The sequence below is a fragment of the Manis javanica genome, chromosome X (genome assembly GCF_040802235.1).
Source record: "Manis javanica isolate MJ-LG chromosome X, MJ_LKY, whole genome shotgun sequence".
NCBI classification, from domain to species: domain Eukaryota; kingdom Metazoa; phylum Chordata; class Mammalia; order Pholidota; family Manidae; genus Manis; species Manis javanica.
In genome coordinates this window covers 140,462,208-140,481,852 of record NC_133174.1, presented here as the reverse complement: position 1 = coordinate 140,481,852, position 19,645 = coordinate 140,462,208, and the positions used below count along the sequence as shown (strand labels likewise).

The 19,645-nt window shown below is 51.6% G+C and overlaps 3 protein-coding genes across 9 annotated transcripts; all 3 read left to right on the top strand.

Moving 5' to 3' along the window:
* Positions 1 to 254: 254 nt before the first annotated feature.
* Positions 255 to 4,177, top strand: SLC10A3 (solute carrier family 10 member 3). 7 transcript variants are annotated; one of them, XM_037025072.2, is made up of 2 exons: positions 255 to 277; positions 2,370 to 4,177. In XM_037025072.2, the coding sequence occupies exon 2, from the start codon at positions 2,508 to 2,510 to the stop codon at positions 3,939 to 3,941; it is 1,434 nt and encodes a 477-aa protein (XP_036880967.2). In that variant the 5' UTR covers positions 255 to 277; positions 2,370 to 2,507; the 3' UTR covers positions 3,942 to 4,177. The 7 variants fall into 7 exon arrangements, with proteins under 7 accessions (XP_036880967.2, XP_036880964.2, XP_036880965.2 ...); XM_037025069.2 differs by lacking the exon at positions 255 to 277 and adding an exon at positions 307 to 401; XM_037025070.2 differs by lacking the exon at positions 255 to 277 and adding an exon at positions 313 to 397.
* A 549-nt stretch (positions 4,178 to 4,726) lies between these two features.
* UBL4A (ubiquitin like 4A) lies at positions 4,727 to 5,886 on the top strand. The gene is made up of 4 exons (XM_017666417.3): positions 4,727 to 4,884; positions 5,043 to 5,148; positions 5,372 to 5,586; positions 5,701 to 5,886. The coding sequence occupies exons 1-4, from the start codon at positions 4,837 to 4,839 to the stop codon at positions 5,809 to 5,811; spliced, it is 480 nt and encodes a 159-aa protein (XP_017521906.2). The 5' UTR covers positions 4,727 to 4,836; the 3' UTR covers positions 5,812 to 5,886.
* Positions 5,887 to 17,802: 11,916 nt separating this feature from the next.
* On the top strand, positions 17,803 to 19,037 carry LAGE3 (L antigen family member 3). The gene is made up of 3 exons (XM_037025064.2): positions 17,803 to 17,955; positions 18,355 to 18,449; positions 18,703 to 19,037. Exons 1-3 carry the CDS (start codon positions 17,818 to 17,820, stop codon positions 18,815 to 18,817), a joined length of 348 nt encoding a protein of 115 aa, XP_036880959.1. The 5' UTR covers positions 17,803 to 17,817; the 3' UTR covers positions 18,818 to 19,037.
* Positions 19,038 to 19,645: the final 608 nt, after the last annotated feature.

The following is a 19,645-nucleotide window of genomic DNA, read 5'->3' as shown; positions in this document are numbered from 1 at the left end:
CTTTGCATTCCTGTTCCGTGAAGCCTGCTGACCTAGCTGGTGGTGCCAACGCCTAGTTCTGAAAGGTGCTCCACAGTACGGAAAGAGGCGCTTGGTCAATGCCTGCAAGAAGAAAGGTGGAACTAAGCCGCGCCTGACCCCGGCCTCCCGCCACTAGTGGCAGTTCCCGGGCACTCCTGCCGCAGCAGCCCGGAAAGCTGCCCGGCCTGCGCAGTCGCGCCGGCTCCTCGCCCCCGCAGACGTCACACCCGGCCGGAACCAGCCCAAGTCGCTAGGGGTGAGCGGGCCGCCGCCGCGGGGCGGGGCGGGGCGGGGCCTGGCCCCGGCGGGCGGAGCTCGCAGGCGTCCGCCGGTCCGGCAGGCGCTGGCCCCCGCGCCGAGCTCTGGGGCGGCGGTGGTAGGTGAGATCTTCGGGCCGGAGAGGGCGGGCAGAAGGCGGCCTCTGGCCCCGGCCGGGTTCCGTGCTCGCCCGCCCGGGGAAGGACGCTGTCGCTGGGCCTGGGAGCGGCGTGAGGGCAGCCCCACCGCGACCCCGGGACCGCCGGGACTGGTCGCCGGCCTGCCGGTTGCGGGGCCGCAGCGAGAGCCCAGCGCCGGCGCGCCCCTTCTTCCCTCCCTCCCCGGTTCGTGCCCGAGCTCTGCTCGTACCCACTCCGGCAACTTCCGGACTCCCAGGTAGGGGGGAGCCCTGGTCAGCACCGCCAACTGCCCCAACACGGAACGCTCGGCCGGCGTGGGAAACAAGGCTGGCCCGGGGCTCTCTCCCCGCCCTTGGGGCGTATCTGCTCAAAATCCGTCAAGCAGAACTGCTGTGGAATCTGGGCCAGACACCTCTTAATGTGACTCAAAGCCGCAAGCCTTACTGTTAGGATAGGGTGGGTGGTCCTTCGCCTCCTTCCTTTCTGAACTGGTTCACACCACCCCGGTGGCTTCAGTCCCAGGTGCCTTCATCTTTTCCCTGTGACTCCCCTCCACTTTGCTCCTCATACACTCCCTGGTTTTTCTGCCTCCTTCAGTGGAACGCGAGGCTGAACCAAGGCCTCCAGGGTAAGTGACCCAAACTCCAAACTGGTAGAGGCCATGGTGTGCCCAAGGGGTAGGGACAGACTTTCCCAGGGATGAGCCTTCTGCTTAACCTGCCCTTCACCCTCTATGTCCCCTGCTTTCCAGTCTCAGATGAGGGGGTTCCAGGGCCAAAAACTGATAGGATCCAGAGAGGCAGAGACCTATTCCAGGACTGGGACTGCAGGGCATAAGGCAACCAACAGTAGTGATGAAAAACAACTCTGTCCTCATCCTGGTTGCCCCAGTTCCAGCAGGTGATGTGACGTTGGGTAGTGGCTGCCCAAATTGAGAATTGGAAGGAAGCAAACCTTCTTTCACCCAGAGGCATCCCGCCCCCCCTAGAAATACTCATAGCTCTACTGAGAGTTTCAGGCTTGGTTAGGGACCATGTGGGCATGGGGAGGAGCCCCTGAACTCCAAGCAGAGCCTCTCAGGTGTGACACAGTAGCACTTGGAGCTCAAATTCTGGGGACTGCCAGAGGAGTAGAAGCTCTGACAGAAAGAGAAGACCCCAACAGACATGTGGCCCTATTTGACTCCCTCTTGCTGCCCCTTCTGGCAGCTTCCCTGGGAAGAGGAGACCTGCTTCCCCCAGGACCCCCATCTCGCCGCTGTCAACAGGTCGGGTAGACGAGGCAGCCACAGCAGCACTGTTCACAAGTACATGTTGGTGGTGGACATAAGCCCCTGGGGCCTTTGGCTGCATGGTCACTCACTGCCCATGCCACTTTGCTGGCTAATTTCCACCAGGCAGAGGCACTCAATTGCCCTAACCTGCTCTCTGATGGCTTCTCAGATCTGGCCCAAGTCCCATCAGCACCTTTTGCTGTCATCAGTTTGTCTCCTTATCATCCCTGGGCAGCCTTTCAGAGATTTCATCCTGGTTGTAGTATCACTGCAACCCTCGCTATAGCTGTGTCTCATAGCCAGTGGAGAACAGGCTAGCAGTGACAGGATGGGAGGTGACTCTCCTGAATCCTTTGGTATCAGGACTTCTTTATGGTTACTGTGCTGACTGTGCAAGCCCAGGGAAATCAGCAGGTATCAGTAGCTGAACAGGAATTACTGTCTGTAGGTGGCCCCTTGGGGTGAGGGATAGGAGGCTTGAGACAGCAGTGCTGGTGTAAGGCACAGCCAAGCGGCTCTCAGATGCCAGCAATAGGCATTGATTGCTTTGCCGTTCCTTGGCTTGGGGCAAGAAGTCTTGTTGAGTCTCCCAGAAGTGAGCTTCCAGATGCCCATGCTTCTGGGCTCACAGCTGCTCGCCCTCACCAGCCATCTCTCTCTGTCCCTTCTCTCCTCAGGAAGAGCTCTGCCATCAAAGAAGACAACACAGGGCCAGGCCTCACCCATGGACCCTTCTCAGGACCACCCGGCAGCACCAGCAGGGCTGCTCTCCTAAGGCACAGCGCGCCTGGGCACACCATCCTTTGGTAGCAGCCATGGTGCTTAGGAGGGGCAGGGGCAGCACCCAGTGGTGGTCTGGCCTGGGAGAGGGTGATGGTTGCCCAGGTCTCCTAGGCATGCTCAGGGCTGCCCTGCTGCTTCTCAGCCTGCCATATGGGGCCCAGGGAATAGCCAGTGCCAATCACAGCACAGCTCTGGGCGATACCATGCCACTGACAGGGGGCTGCTACTTGAGCATTGGGGATGGCTCTGTCATGGAGTTTGAGTTCCCAGAGGACAGCGAGGGCATCATTGTGATCTCAAGTCAGTACCCAGGCCAGGGTAACACAACAGGGCCCAGCCCCATCCTGAGGGTCACCTCCCTTGACGCAGAGGTGCTGACCATCAAGAATGTGAGTGCCATAACCTGGGGTGGTGGGGGCGGCTTTGTGGTGAGCATCCACTCAGGCCTGCCTGGACTAGCCCCACTCCACATCCAGCTTGTGGATCCCCATGAGGCCCCATTTATGCTGATTGAGGAGCGGAGAGATTTCTGCATCAAGGTCTTGCCTGCTGAAGACACCCCTGCCACCCTTGGCACCGACCTAGTCCACTTCTCAGAGAACCCAATACTCTATTTGCTCCTGCCTCTTATCTTTGTTAACAAGTGTACATTTGGGTGCAAAGTGGAACTCGAGGTTCTGAAGGGGCTCCTGCAGAGCCCCCAGCCCATGCTGCTGGGTCTCCTGGGCCAGTTTCTGGTCATGCCCTTTTATGCTTTCCTGATGGCCAAGGTCTTCATGCTGCCCAAGGCCCTGGCTCTGGGCCTCATCATCACCTGCTCGTCACCTGGCGGCGGGGGGAGCTACCTCTTCAGCCTCCTCCTTGGAGGGGATGTCACCCTGGCCATCTCCATGACTTTCATCTCAACAGTGGCTGCCACTGGTTTCCTGCCCCTGTCCTCAGCTATCTACAGCCGTCTGCTCAGCATTCATGAAACACTCCACGTGCCCATCTCCAAGATCCTGGGGACCCTGCTGTTCATCGCCATCCCCATAGCAGCAGGGGTGGTGATCAAGTCCAAGCTCCCCAAGTTCTCCCAGCTGCTGCTGCAGGTCATCAAGCCCTTCAGCTTTGTACTGCTCCTGGGTGGCCTCTTCCTGGCCTACCACATGGGGGTCTTCATCCTGGTGGGTGTCAGGCTGCCCATTGTGGTGGTGGGCTTCACAGTGCCCCTGGTTGGCCTCCTGGTGGGCTACTGCCTGGCTGCATGCCTGAAGTTGCCAGTGGCCCAGCGGCGGACAGTTAGCATTGAGGTAGGGGTGCAGAACAGCCTGCTGGCCTTGGCCATGTTACAGCTGTCTCTCCGCCGCCTTCAAGCTGACTATGCCTCCCAGGCCCCCTTCATTGTGGCATTGAGTGGCACCTCAGAGATGCTGGCCTTGGTCATTGGCCACTTCATCTATAGCAGCCTGTGCCCAGTTCCCTGAGACCCCTGGGTCAAGCTTTTGCCACCCCTAGCCCCTACCCTCCCACCCACTGTCCCCACAGTTCTTGTGTACCAAAGGCCTTTAGTTCTCATGCACTATGCACTCAGAAAAATTCAGGCTTATTTTTTTTACTGGTTTTTTTATTCTCCAGCTTTCAGTGCCAAAGAGGCCACACTGAGTTAGGTAGGTGGGTACTGCCCAGAAAATACATTTCAATAAAAGAGAAGCAAGCTTGGGTCCCTTCCAGTCTTTGCCCTTTGGGGACTAAGGGTAGGGGTAGGAAGGGTGTTGCTGGGTAGGTGTGGGCCAGGGTGGATGACTAGCTTGGGTGACACACAGTGACCTCTGCACAGACTCTCTCAGCCCTTCTTCCCCACGCATTCCCTCTCTGGGAGAGGTGGGCCTCTATTCCAGAAAACAGAAGGAGGAGGAGGGCAGAGGCCTGGCTCCCCTACCTGCTCCCAAGCCTGCTTGGTTCTCTGCAGCCAGACTAGAAAGGAGGCAGAAGTCCTGCGGGCAATGGGGCAAGCTTGGCAGGCCTGGGGCGTTTGTGGACCCCCGAGAGACAGAGTCTCTGGGACCGCAGCTCGGGCCGGCTGGCCGCGAGAGCGAGCGCACTCCCAGCTCTCCCGCCTCCCAGGGCCCTGCTCCCAGAGGGAGCCGACCCGGCCCTACCAGTTCCTCCCGCCCCTCCCCGCGCGGCCGCCGCTGGGGACTTGTCAGCCCGGGTCTTCCCTGTGCGTCTGCGGGGCGGGACCACTAGGACACTCCTCCTACGAGGGCGGGGCGGGAGGCGGACACGCCCCTCTCGCTGCTTCCGGCAGCGGCGGGCGGTTCCCGCGGCTGGGGGCCGTTGGGGTTCGCGCCGGCCGGGGTGTACGGCGCCGCGGCCGCCATGCAGCTGACAGTGAAGGCGCTCCAAGGCCGCGAGTGCAGTGTGCAGGTAGCGTCGCCGGCCCCCGCCACCGTGGCAGCTCGCGCACTCACCCAGCCCGGGCGCAGGGACGGGCCGGGCCCAGGGCGGGCACGGGGAGGCCGGGAGAGCTGCCCCCAGCGGAGGCCGCGAGCTCATCCCCTGCCTCGTTCCCTCGACCCGGCCAGGTGTCGGAGGACGAGCTGGTATCCACGCTGAAACATCTGGTCTCCGAGAAGCTGAACGTCCCCGTATGCCAGCAGCGGCTGCTGTTCAAGGGCAAGGCCCTGGCAGGTAACCGGGAGGAGGAGACGCCCGGAGAGCCCGCAGGAAGTCGGGGGGCGGGCTGTCCAGGCCGACTCCGGACGGTAGTGTAATGAATGGGACGCTGACCACTTGATCCAGGCTTCAGGGAGCTGGAGGAACCCTCAGGCTGATGCCGCAGCGCTACGGCCTGCGCTCCGTGAGGCCACCCCCACTGCTGTGGGTAACGACTCCATCAATCTCTCTTTGACAGATGGAAAAAGACTCTCCGATTACAGCATTGGGCCCAATTCCAAGCTCAACCTAGTGGTCAAACCTCTAGAGAAGGTGTTACTGGAAGAAAGCGCTGCCCGGAGACTGGCTGAAGCCCCGCCCCCATCCCCATCCGCCTGGCAGCTGATCTCCAAAGTCTTGGCCCGGCACTTCAGTGCTGCAGATGCCAGCAGAGTCCTGGATCAACTACAGAGGGTGAGAAGGGTAGCGGGTCGCCCACTCCCAGCCCAACTGCTCCCAGCCCCTGCCTCTGTCACAGCGTACCCTCCCACTGGCACCCCCTGAATCTTCCTGGCCTTCTCTCCTCAGGATTATGAGAGGTCCCTCAGCCGCCTGACACTGGATGACATTGAACGCTTGGCTAGCCGCTTCCTGCACCCTGAAGTGACTGAAGCTATGGAGAAAGGGTTTTCCAAATAGGATTCCGGGAGTGTGGGGAAGAGCCTGGCTGGGCCACAAGCTGCATGTAGCATTAAATGTGTTCTCATGTTGCAATTTGGCTCATAATAATAATAATAGCTGGTAGGTACCAGGTTACCTATACCTGGCTCTTGTAGGTGCCAGGCACTGTTCAAAGCACTTGACCTGAGTTTGCTCCTGCACCTCACACAAAAGGTGAGATGGCGAGGCTCCTAGCAGTGAAGTGGGGAAGCCAGAATCAGTCCAGTCGACTTCTAGAAGTGCCTCAGCATGAGAAGGAAAAAGGGGCTGTTTGGAACGGTTCTGAGGGATAGGCTTTGGCGTGTCATGTTTAGCCCACTGAGAATAAACTTTGAGCAGCTCCTTTCCAGGCCTGAAAGGGGAAGCAGCTGGACCTTGCTGCCCAATCCTAACAAGTCTGGCATTGGCAGTAAGCCAAGTGACAGCCAGCCCTGGGTGTCCTCAGCTGCTGCAGCCAGTGTGTACTAGATGAAGGAAAAGCAGGTTGGGGAGTTGTGGGCAAATGCCACCTTGATCTGTGGTCTGACCTCAGGCAAGTCCCTGTGTCATGTTGGTCCCCAGCCACTGACTCTGCACAGTGAGGGCCACTCCTTAAACCTCGGTTTCCTTCTGTTCCATAAACAAACTGAGGCCAAAAGCCAAGCAATAGCTGAACTTGACTCAGCAATGTAGTGTCCTGGCCCTTCGAGTGACAGCTGTTCTCTGGACTTGTCACAGCTCTTCTTCTCTGCTTGTCTCCTAGATGTGGGCAGTTATTGCTCCCTTAGGAATGACAGATGACTGGCTTGAGGTCACTCAGCCCCAGCCAGGCCCCCACACCCTGTGCTCACCCACAGAGTGAGCGCAGGCCCTTCCCCTTCCAGGTGTGCTCGGGGCTCTCACTTTGCACACCCCTCACTGCCGGGGGCAGAAGCATGAGCTGGTGGCACTGGTCCCACCCCTCTGCCTTCTGTGCGGGCCCTAGAGGTCATATAGGTATCTGCTCCTTGGAGAAGAGCACCGGGAGAGGTTGAGGCTGGAAGGAAGCCACCCTGCTGCCTCGGCTTCGGGGGTGAACACTGGGTCCCCAGGCTGGGAAGATGGACAGAAGCCTGATGCTCAAAGGCTTTGAAGGATAGACAGAAGGCACCTGGCTGTACCCGAGAGCTGGGAACATCAAACAGCAGGACCCACTTGGAGTTGTGGAGTCTGGCGGGTCATGTGATAGACTTACCAATGCTCTTGTTTATTTTGAGTCAGGAAATATTTGTTGAAATTTAAATGTCATTGAAGGTGAATGTGAAACTTTGACTTTTATCCAAAAGGAACTATATTAGCTAGGCTGCTTTGGGTTTCCAATAATTGGTTTAACCATAAAGGAAACTGGTTCCAACAATAAAGGAAACTTACTGGTTTACAAAACAGAAATCCAGGGGTATTGGCCACTGATGAACAATTTCACCAAATACCCAGTTTCTTACTACTTCCCTTCTGCAATTTTCAGTGTCTGCTTCATCCCAGGCCATCACCTCAGGATCAAAAGGTGGCTGCCTGTTGCTTCCACCACATCCCTCATTCATTCACAGCCAGCAAGGAGCACCTTCTCGCCCTATAGTGCAGCTTCTTTCTCAGATTCCTCCAGCAAATAAATGATGTCCTTTCATTGGTCAGAACTGGATGGTGCCTCGAATCATTTTGGCCAGAGGTGAGGTGGGCAGTGGGAAGCCAATTCCCTAGACACACATGAGCTGGGAGAGGGAGAGGGAGATTTTCAACAAAAGCTAGGTCATCAGGGAGGGCTGAATGGTGGCCCCAAACAGCAACTGTCCACTGCAGGGAGTGGTGACACATGCAGATGCTCATTTCAGACAGACCGTAGAGATGGTCATTGAGTCCCTTGGGCCAGAGCCTCCTGCATCAGGGGTGACAGAACCATCTAATGGTTAGGAGGCATCAGCTGGGCAGTTAGACATGGGAGTCAGAAACTCAGTGGGGAGATCAGGCTGGACATGGACACAGGAGTGAAGTCTTCAGGGTACACGGTGGGAGCCTCACTGACAGAAGAGCTTAGTGGGACACAGACCTGGTCCAGTTACAGAGCCCTGTGCAGCCTTCTACAATGTTGTTGGGATTGTACCTTCTACAGACCTACAAAGCTGCAGGGATAGGAGGCTCGGTCCAGGCCCTGTGCAGTCATAAGAGGAGGCCAGGGACTGCATGTGAAAATGGAGCAGTCACAGGCCACAGCCCCTTTGGCCCTTGAGTCTGGGGGTGGCCCCTTGTGTACATGCAGGCCCCACATGCTGAGATCCTTCAGTAGTGGCCCGAATTTTTACTGCAGGTGCTGTGCCCCTCCCAGCCAAGTGTCCACCCTCTATCCCCTGTTGCCTGCACACTTGGGAGAGGTCTCAGGACAGTCCCTGATCTCCAGGGACATGGTACAGCTCACAGACTCTGTTGTGATGGAAATGATATTGGAGGATGGCAGGATGGGGGAGAGGCTTAGCTGAAGTGACCTGTCAGGCACCTGGAGTAAGATGATTGCAGTGCCTTTTCCCAAGGGCACATGGGACAAGAGGCAGATTCAGAAGAGAGCAGCTTTTGCTTTGGGGTGGGGCTTGTTGAGTTGGAGGTACCCAAGTAACAGATTAGCTATGCCCACAATTTGCTGGCACTTTGCAGGCCTTTGGTGCAGGCCTGGCTAAAACTGGGCCTAGCCAGCTTCAGTAGGTCCCACAGGGGCACTGCTTAGCCAGGCTGGACACTCCAGGGAGCAGATGTCACACCTGTGACCTGCCTCAGACCCCCCAGGTCCTGAGAAGCCTGCAGGAGAGACAACACACCCCTCTCCACCTCCCTGGGCTCTTGGGTCTCGGCCCTGTTGGTTCTTCCACCCAACAACTCTGGGGGTCTCTAGGGGTGTGTCTCCAGACCCCTTCTTTTATATGTATCACTACCCAGGGGAGCTTGTCCATCTTCACTTCCATTTCTATGCTTCACTCCTATGGCTCCGGCTCATTCGAGCCCGTTTGCTCTGAGCAGCAGGCCACACCTCTACCAAGTGGCTCTCCTGTGAGCCACCTTATTTGTTCCCTTAGCACACATTCACTTAGCACCTGCCATGTTCCAAACTCTAGCAACACTGGCACTGAAGACACGGTTCCTTCCCTGTTGGCACCCTGGTCCGGCTCTGGGCAGCCCGTTAGCACACATTTTCTCCATTCGGTGAGCTTTTAATGACAAGAGGCAGGAGGCCAACTTTGCTTCTTTCAACTCTTTCTCCATAGGCATTCAGGCTATATTTTTGGAAGAGTCCAGAACAGTTGCCTTCTAGAATGTTCCAGAGTCTGGATGTGCCTGATTCCTTCCTCAGTGGTTTAGCTTAAGCAGATGCTGTGTCCTCCCCCCACCCCAACATCATCAGGAGGCGCTCCCACGGTTGGGGAGGCTTGATTTGGTTTGATCACATTGTCGGTGTGGCTGCTGCCAGTTTCTCCATTGCAAAGTTGCATTTTCCCTTCCTAATGCACAAGAAATTGGGGGTAATACCTTGAGACCCTGCGGCTATCCTGTTCCCCAACAACTTTTGCCTAATGGCTTTACCATCAGAGGATGATCCTGGCCTCAAAGAATTACACTGGTGGCTGCAAAATGGTGGTTTTCTGATGCTTTCTTTCTGCAATTAGTTGGAATTTCTCTATAAAAAGCTTTCTTTTTTCCCTACTTTCTTTCTGGATTATCCTGGTGGATGCAGTGCTCTTTTATTCAACAACCTAAAATCCAAGAATGTCATTTTGGGGAGTAATTTTTATTGGACTATAGCATGCATACATCATCAGTGCACAGCTCAATGGATTTTTAAATTAAATACACCCATGTATCTATCCCCTCCAAATGAAAATACAGACTATCGCCAGTACTTCAACACCTTCCTTGGTGCCCCCTCCCAGTCATACTCCTCTCCAGAAGTATTAATATCTTTTTGGATGTTCAAATTGTTCTACTTTGGTCCTTTCCACTTGGCTTCCAGGTCCCTCTGCCATTCCTCATCCTTTTGTTTTTCAATCACTCCTTACTTTCTGGCACTACAAGGTGTTCCAAGCTCGTCTTGTATTTTTTCCTGCACCAGCCCTAGAATCATTCATTTCTCCAAGGAGTTCTGGTTCATCTTAGTGGAGAGTGGTATTTAGAAACCAAGGTCTTTGTCCAGGGTGTGTTCATTGCTACTGGGTGTTATTTCTTCTAGATGCTGTCACTGGACAAAACTTGGAAATATGTATTTAAGAGCTAGTACTGAAATCCCCAGTTTGAATCCAGTATCACAATTCTCTCTCACCTTCTCTCATTCCACAGGGAGAATTCTGGCTCCCATTGATGTATTTACTCATTTTGTCTACCAAATAGTCTAAAAGTACACCCAAAAAGGCTTCACCATCACCTCTTCACTACCATTATTAACAGCAACCATACTAAGAGTAAAGCCAATTCCTTTTGTCTCATGGGATGAAGACTATATCCCATGAAAGGAGTACAGTCAAATAGCTGGGTTTAAAAGGCACTTGAATTATTTTCTCTGTGTGGTTCTGACATCAATTAGATATGCAGTTAGGCTCATTAGTTTTTGTTATTATTCAGTTTTAGCATTTGATCGTTTTCACTCTTTGAACATGTAAAATACATGTTTCAAGGAAAAAAAACTACACAAAAAGGTATATTCCGAAAACAAAAGCCAGGGAGAAGCCAAGATGGCGGCATGAGTAGAACAGCAGAAATATCCTCCCAAAACCATATATATATTTGAAAATACAACAAATACCACTATTCCTAACAGAGAGACCAGAAGATTCAGGACAACAGCCAGGCTACATCTACACCTGTGAGAACCCAGCACCTTGCAAAGGGGGTAAGATACAAGCCATGGCCCGGCGGGACCTGAGCGGCCCCCACCCAAGCTCCCCAGTGGGAGGAGAGGAGTCGGAGTGGAGAGGGAGAGGGAGCCCAGGACTGCTGAGTACCCAGCCCTAGTCATCTGCACCAGGACCACAGACACACAGTGCATGGTGTGTTGGATACTAGGGAAACAGGACAGTAAGACCTGTGAGCGGGACCCCGCAGCCGGCGCCCCCGGGACAAAAGAAAAGCCAGTACATTTTTTTTTTTTGAGAGGGCATCTCTCATATTTATTGATCGAATGGTTGTTAACAACAATAAAATTCTGTATAGGGGACTCAATGCACAATCATTAATCAACCCCAAGCCTAATTCTCAACAGTCTCCAATCTTCTGAAGCATAACAAACAAGTTCTTACATGGTGAACAAGTTCTTACATAGTGAATAAGTTCTTACATGGTGAACAGTGCAAGGGCAGTCATCACAGAAACTTTCGGTTTTGATCACGCATCATGAACTATAAACAATCAGGTCAATTATGATTATTTGTTTGATTTTTATACTTGATTTATATGTGAATCCTACATTTCTCCCTTATTATTATTGTTATTATTATTATTTTTTTAAATAAAATGCTGAAGTGGTAGGTAGATGCAAGATAAAGGTAGAAAACATAGTTTGGTGCTGTAAGAGGGCAAATGTAGATGATCAGGTGTGTGCCTGTAGACTAAGTATTAATCCAAGTTAGACAAGGGCAACAAAATATCCACAGATGCAGAAGATTTCTCTCAAAACAGGGGGGTTGGGGTTCTAAGCCTCACCTCTGTTGATCCCCAATTTCTCACCTGATGGCCCCCCTGCGACTGTGCCTGTCTTAGGTTGTTCCTCCCTTGAGGAATCTTACCCGTCTTTGGCTAACCAGTCATCTTCCGGGGCCATACAGGGAGATGTAAAGTTGGTAAGTGAGAGAGAAGCAATATTCCTTGAAAAGGTTAGCTTTTTACTTTTTTGCAGATTTATGCCCTATGGCTTCTATGCCCAGCATTTGTCTTGAGGTATCTTTACCACTTGGAAGAATTATGATACTCGGTAGAAAAGCCAGTACATTTTGAAAGTCTTACAGGGACAGAGGCCTGACAGCTGGACAGAAGCATCCCAGCACACTGAGCCCAGCAGCTGGGAATCCCAGGGAACTCTGGGCGTCCTAACCCTCTGGGAGGCAGTGCAGCTCTGAGGCTCCTCATGGCGATAAGCAGCCTCCAAGTCTATTCCCCCTCGGCATGTCCACGCCATAGTGTGGGAGCAGCCTGAGACCAGCACGCCACAGCAGCCACACAGAGCCTCCTCCGCAGCCACCCGGGCCAGACTCAGAGGCCCCGTCTGGATGCAGCTGTCCAGCACTAGTTGCTTGGGGTTGCCATTCTCCCAGTAAGGGAAGGCGACAGGCAAGCAAGAAGGGATGTTCTTCCAGTCGACACACGAACCAACTGCCTACGACTACCTCTATCACCATGAAAAGACAGAAGAATTTGATCCAGACCAGAATCACACAGACAGCCCCTGACAGGGAACCTGGGGAGATAGATTTAACCAATCTTCCTGAAAAATAATTCAAAATAAAGGTCATAACCATGCTGATGGAGCTGCAGAGAAAAATGCAAGAGCTAACAGATAAAGTAGGGAGGGAGAACACAGAAATAAAACAATCTCTGGAAGGCCTTAAAAGCAGAATGGACGAGATGCAAGAGGCCGTGAATGGAATAGAAATCAGAGAACAGGAATGCAGAGAAGCTGATGCAGAGAGAGATAAAAGGACCTCCAGGAATGAAAGAATATTAAGAGAACTGTGTGACCAATCCAAACAGAACAATATCCGCATTATATGGGTACCAGAAGAAAGAGAGAAAAAGGGATAGAAAGTGTCTTTGAAGACATAATTGCTGAAAACTTCCCCAAACTGGGAGAGGAAATAGCCGCTCAGACCATGGAAGCCCACACACCTCTCAACAGAAGGGACCTAAGGAGGACAACACCAAGACACATAATAATTAAAATGGCAAAGATCAAGGACAAAGACAGAGTATTAAAAGCAGCTAGAGAGAGAAAAAAGGTCACCTACAAAGGAAAACCCATCAGGATTTCATCAGACTTCTCAACAGAAACCTTACAGGCCAGAAGAGAATGGCATGATATATTTAATGCAATGAAACAGAAGGGCCTTGAACCAATGATACCATATCCAGCACGATTATCATTTAAATATGAAGGAGGAATTAAACAATTCCCAGACGAGCAAAAGTTAAAGGGAATTTGCCTCCCACAAACCACCTCTACAGGGTATTTTAGAGGGACTGCTCTAGATGGTACAACATTCGAAAATCCATCAACATCGTCCACCACATAAACAAAAAGGACAAAAATCACATGATCATCTCCATAGACGCTGAAAGAGCATTCGACAAAATTCAACATCTATTCATGATAAAAACTCTCAACAAAATGGGTATAGAGGGCAAGTACCTCAACATAATAAAGGCCATATATGACAAACCCACAGCCAACATCATACTGAACAGTGAGAAGCTGAAAGCTTTTCCTCTAAGATCAGGAACAAGACAGGGATGCCCACTCTCCCCACTGTTATTCAACATAGTACTGGAGGTCCTAGCCATGGCAATTAGACAAAACAAAGAAATACAAGGAATCCAGACTGGTAAAGAAGAAGTCAAACTGTCACTATTTGCAGATGACATGATATTGTACATAAAAAACCCTAAAGACTCCACTCCAAACTACTAGAACTAATATCGGAAATCAGCAAAGTTGCAGGATTCAAAATTAATACACAGAAATCTGTGGCTTTCCTATACACTAACAATGAACTAACAGGAAGAGAAATCAGGAAAACAATTCCATTCACAATTGCATCAAAAAGAATAAAATACCTAGGAATAAACCTAACCAAGGAAGTGAAACACCTATACCCTGAAAACTATAAGACACTCTTAAGAGGAACTAAAGAGGACATTAACAAATGGAAACTCATCCCATGCTCTTGGCTAGGAAGAATTAATTTCGTCAAAATGGCCATCCTGCCCAAAGCAATCTTCAGATTCAATGCGATCCCTATCAAATTACCATCAGCATTCTTCAACGAACTGGAACAAATAGTTTAAAAATTCATATCGAACCACCAAAGACCCGGAATAGCCAAAGCAATCCTGAGTAGGAAGAATAAAGTGAGGGGGATCTCGTTCCCCAACTTCAAGCTCTACTACAAAGCCACAGTAATCAAGACAATTTGGTACTGGCACAAGAACAGAGCCACAGACCAGTGGAACAGAATAGAGACTCCAGATATTAACCCAAACATATATGGTCAATTAATATACGATAAAGGAACCATGGACATACAATGGGGAAATGACAGCCTCTTCAACAGCTGGTGTTGGCAAAACTGGACAGCTACATGTAAGAGAATGCAACTGGATCACTGTCTAACCCCATACACAAAAGTAAATTCGAGATGGATCAAAGACCTGAATGTAAGTCATGAAACCATAAAACTCTTAGAAAAAAACATAGACAAAAATCTCTTGGACATAAACATGAGCGACTTCTTCATGAACATGTCTCCTCGGGCAAAGGAAACAAAAGCAAAAATGAACAAGGACTATATCAAGCTGAAAAGCTTTTGTATAGCAAAGGACACCATCAATAGAACAAAAAGACATCCTACAGTATGGGAGAATATATTCGTAAATGACATATCTGATAAAGGGCTGACATCTAAAATATATAAAGAGCTCACGTACCTCAACAAACAAAAAGCAAATAATCCAATAAAAAAATGGGCAGAGGAGCTGAACAGACAGTTCTCCAAAGAAGAAATTCAGATGGCCAACAGACACATGAAAAGATGCTCCACATCGCTAGTCATCAGAGAGATGCAAATTAAAACCACAATGAGGTATCACCTCACACCAGTACGGATCACCACCATCCAAAAGACAAAGAACAACAAATGTTGGCGAGGTTTTGGAGAAAGGGGAACCCTCCTACACTGCTGGTGGGAATGTCAATCAGTTCAACCATTGTGGAAAGCAGTATGAAGGTTCCTCAAAAAGCTCAAAATAGAAATACCATTTGATCCAGGAATTCCACTTTTAGGAATTTACCCTAAGAATACAGCAGCCCAGTTTGAAAAAGACATATGCACCCCTATGTTTATCGCAGCACTATTTACAATAGCCAAGAAATGGAAGCAACCTAAGTGTCCATCAGTAGATGAATGGATAAGGAAGATGTGGTACATATACACAATGGAATATAATTGAGTCATACGAGTAAAACAAATCCTACCATTTGCAACAACATGGATGGAGCTAGAGGGTATTATGCTCAGTGAAATAAGCCAGGTGGAGAAAGACAAATACCAAATGATTTCACTCATATATGGAGTATAAGAACAAAGGAAAACTGAAGAAACAAAACAGCGGCAGACTCACAGAACCCAAGAATGGACTAACAGTTACCAAAGGGAAGGGGACTGGGGAGGAGGGGTGGGAAGGGAGGGATAAGGGATGGGCATTATGATTACTATGTATAATGTGGGAGGGGGGCACGGGGAGGGCTGTGCAACACAGAGAAGTAGTGATTCTACAGCATCTTACTGCGCTGATGGACAGTGACTGTAATGGGGTTTGTGGGGAGGGACTTGGTGAAGGAGGGAGTCTAGTAAACAGGTTACTCATGGAATTGTAGATTAATGATACCAAAATCTTTTTAAAAAGCGCCATATGCTTATCTACAACTTGCTCACCCTCAGAAGTCACGGTGTTTTGATTTTTTTCATATTTCCTTCCAAATATCATTTTTATTTATTTTCATAAATAGGTGAATAAACTAGAAGTGGGACATTACTTGGCCATAAGGCAGAAGGAGATCTTGCCATTTGCAAAAGCGTGGATGGACCTAGTGGGTATTATGCTAAGTGAAATGAATGAGATGGAGAAAGCCAAATGCTGTATGATTTCACCTAATGTGGATGCTAAAAAACAAAACTAATGAACAAAAGCCCAGAAACCGACTCTTAAATACTGAGAACAAACTGGTAGTTACAGGTGTGTGTGTGTAGTAGGTAAAAGAGATCAAGAGGTACAAACTTTCAGCTATGAAATAAGTCAGTCATGGTGATGAAAGGTACAGCATGGGGAATATAGTGAGTAATATTGTAATAACCCAGTATGCTGACAGATGGTAACTACACTTACCATCCTCAGCATTTCGTAATGTATGTAATTGTCCAGTCACCATGTTGTACACTTGAAACTGAGACAGGGACCGTGGATGTAGTCAGAGTAAGGTGAGGGCCTCCGGGAAAAGCAAGGCAGGATATTACAGTCAAAGCAATGTAACTACATGCAAGGAAACCCCCTAGCAAAACTCTGTGTTAAATATTAAGCTCTAGAGTCATTCTTCAGTGAGATCAGTTAATATTCCCCAGATATCATACAAGTAATAGAGAGAGAGAAAATATTCCCCACATAAAGAAGAGTAGCACATGTTCTTATTATGCTAGTCATTTATAATCATGTGTAAGATTCACTTTAGCAGGCTAAAAGACCCAGGCCTATGTGCTGTCTTTCCTCCTTCTGACTTGATGAGGTGATTTGCAATCTGGGCAATTAATAATGGCAGGTCCTGCCATAAACAACATAGTAAAAGGCAGGAAGGATTCCATCTTAAAAATTTTGCATTTTAAAAACCCAGGAAGTTAAGAAGTAAGATTCTTAACCTACTTTTTAGCAAACAGACAATAGCTCAGCCCACCTTGGGGGCTAGGCAGGCGGTCTTTTGTGTGATATGCTCCCATACCAAAATGCTGGTATCTCGAAACAATCAGAGCAGTAAGTTTCTTGTGTTAAGTTAAATTTTAAATATTGAAGGACCACTTAACAAGTCCACACCCATAAGCACTGTGCTGATAGACAACACAGAACTCAGGAAACCTCACAGCCAAGTGTGAAACAGCAGATGAGACAGGGACCATGGGTGTAGTCAGAGTAGGGTGAGGGCCTCTGGAAAAAGCAAGGCAGGATATCTGCAGTCAGAGCAATGTAACTACATGCAAGGAAACCCCGTAGTAAAACTCTGTGTTAAACATTCAGCTCTGGAGTCATTCTTCAGTGAGATCTGTTGGTGTACCCCCAGATAAAGAAGAGTAGCACATGTTTATTTTATGCCAATTATTTATAATTATGTATAAGATTCACTTTAACAGGCTAAAAGGCCCAGGCCTATGTGCTGTCTTTCCTCCTTCAGATTTAATGAGGTGATTTTGCAAACTGGGCACATTAATTTAGCACGCAAGCCCAGCCGTAACACAGTAAAAGGCAAGAAGGATTCCACCTTAAAGATAAGATTGCACTTGACCTACTCTTTAGCAAACAATGCCTCAGCCCACCTTGGGGCCTGAGCAGGTGGCCTTGCTTCATATGCCCCGAGACCAAGATGCTGGTATCTCGGGGAGAAATCAACAGAGCAGGGGGTTACTTGTATCAAGGTACTTGTAAATGTTCTAGGACCACTTAGTAAGTCCACACCCCTAAGCTTTTTTTCATGTTCTGGAAAAACCCTCATCTGCCTATAAAACCCCCTAGACAACGCACCACCCCTCCTCTCTTGTCCCCTCCTGGCGTGAGCCGGGAGCTCTGTTCCTTCACTTTATCTCTAAATAAAAGCCTGTACCTTGCTCTCCTACCTTGACTGTTTGTGAAGCTCATTTTTCGGCTTCGTGAACAAGGACCCCGGCATTAAAACTACAGTATTATGTCAGCAACAGCTCCGTCTGAAAAAGAAGAAAACCCAAAAAAGGAGATTACAATCACAACCACACCACGTGGAGATAATGACTGTTTATGTTTGGGCGACAGGGCCGGCGTGGAGCGAACCGAACTGTTGCCTGGCGGCCTCGGTGGAAGTCTGTTTGCGCAGGTGTCCGGGGGTCGGGTTGTTCGGTGCTCGCGCAGCCCACGGAGTCTTCCATAGTCTCCACCACGGTCGGCTTGGCGGAAACCGTCCAAGCGCCCGGTCTTCCCGAAGGCCTGTTGCGCATGCGCGGGGCGGGGCCAGAGCGAGGAGCGGAGCTTCGGGGAGGAGACGCAGTTCCTCAGCCGCTGGCGGAGAGCGAAGACCGTGGAGCCGGCGCTGCAGGGGCGGGGCCGGAGGCGGAGTGCGGCGCCATGCGGGCTGTAGGTGCGGGCGATGGGGGTCACAGTGTGCCGCAAGCACAGTATGTCGCAGGGCCGGGCGGAGAAGCCACTGCCGCGGCCGGAAGACCGGGAGGCCGACTTTACGTGTTGTATCTTTTCCGCGGGGACTGCAAAGGCGGACTTGGGGCTGCCCTGGAGGGAGAGGAGGAAGAGCTGAGGGGGACCGGGGGGCGCCTGACGGGGACCGAGTAATGGAGAGCAGAAAGGGAACCGGGCCGGCCGAGGGTGGGTACAGGCCGAGAAGGGCCTGAAGGGGATGGAAACAGGCCTGGAGGAGATGCGACTCCTCAGGGGGCCCAGGCACCAAGTTGGTCTGGATGAGGCCTTCACCCAATCTGCACCAGCGTTCTCAGCGTGCCTTTCCCATCCCCCCTGGAGGCGGAGATCGCCCGTACTTCCCTGGCCTCAGACGCCGAGCCCCACCGAGTGGTGCTTCACAAGGAACTGACAGTGAGAGGCAGCATCCTCCGGGCGTAAGTTCTGCCAGGGCCCGGGTGGGAGTGGCAGCAGGTGGCCTGGCCCGTCTCCACCCACGGGCATTCTGTTAGAGACGCGGAGACCCTCCCGGGTTAGGTCAAGGGAGGGGATGCGGCGCTCCAGCGTCCCCCCTGGGACGGGCACTCCGCCGGAGGTGGCCAAGGGCTGGCTGTAAGGGGTGCCTGAGGAGCAGAGCAAGGAAAGGGAGGCGGCCCCACTGCCAACTTGATCTTTTCCCCTTACTTTTAGTCGCTGGAGAGCTGCGGACCCTCGCCTCCTCCGTGTGTCCGTTGTCAACTTCCTTGACCAGCTTTCCCTCGTGTTGCGCACCCTCCAGCGCTTTGGACCCCCTATGTTGCACTAAGCGTCGCCTGGGGATGGGGCCACAAGTTCTACCCTTGTGTCCCCTCCTAGGGGGGCGTTTTTCCTCCGGCTGTGGTTTCCCTCCTGCAACTAGTTCTGTGCTATTAGGGGGCCTTGGAGGGAACCTAAATTTCAGCCTCTACTGGCACTTGGGTGCCCAGGGTTTGGCTCGGTGCGTAAATGTTTTTTCCATCAGTAAAAATCCAGCCGGGCCTCCTCTGTGGGCTGCTCCCCTGCCTTCTCCTTCCTGCTCACGCGGATCCACCACATCGGCCCCTCCCCTTTCTGAAATGCCACCAGGCCCACGCCTGCCTCACGGCCTTTGCTCTGCAACTGAGCTGCCTGGAGCTAAACGTCTTCCTGCGGGGTTCCGCCTGGCTCCCGCAAATACCACCCCTGCCCCCCGCCCCCACCCCTACTTAGGATTGCATGCCACTGTCTCCGCGCCTGCATAACTTTATAAGGTATGCGGGGTGAGTGTGGGTTGGTGGGTGCACAGTGACCGCAGTGCACGCACGCGGGACAGGAAGGAGTTTGGTCAGAAGCGACGTCCAGAGGGCGCCCTGGAAGCCAGACACTTCTTGAACAGGCTTTGAGCGGCTTGGGTGGGAACACCGTTCCCCGTCTCCCCGGGCGCTCCCAGCGCCTCCCCGCGGCCAGGGCGGAAGTGAGGCGACTGGCAGACACAAGGATGGCCTTGGACCCACCCGGCCAGGGGCAGTGGAGGTGGGGAGAAGGGAGCAGGTCTTGCAGAAAGTAGGGTCCCCAGGATTTGTTGAGGGTTTGGACGGCCGAGGCCCCATTCTCAGGAGCCCTGTGGTGAGTGCCC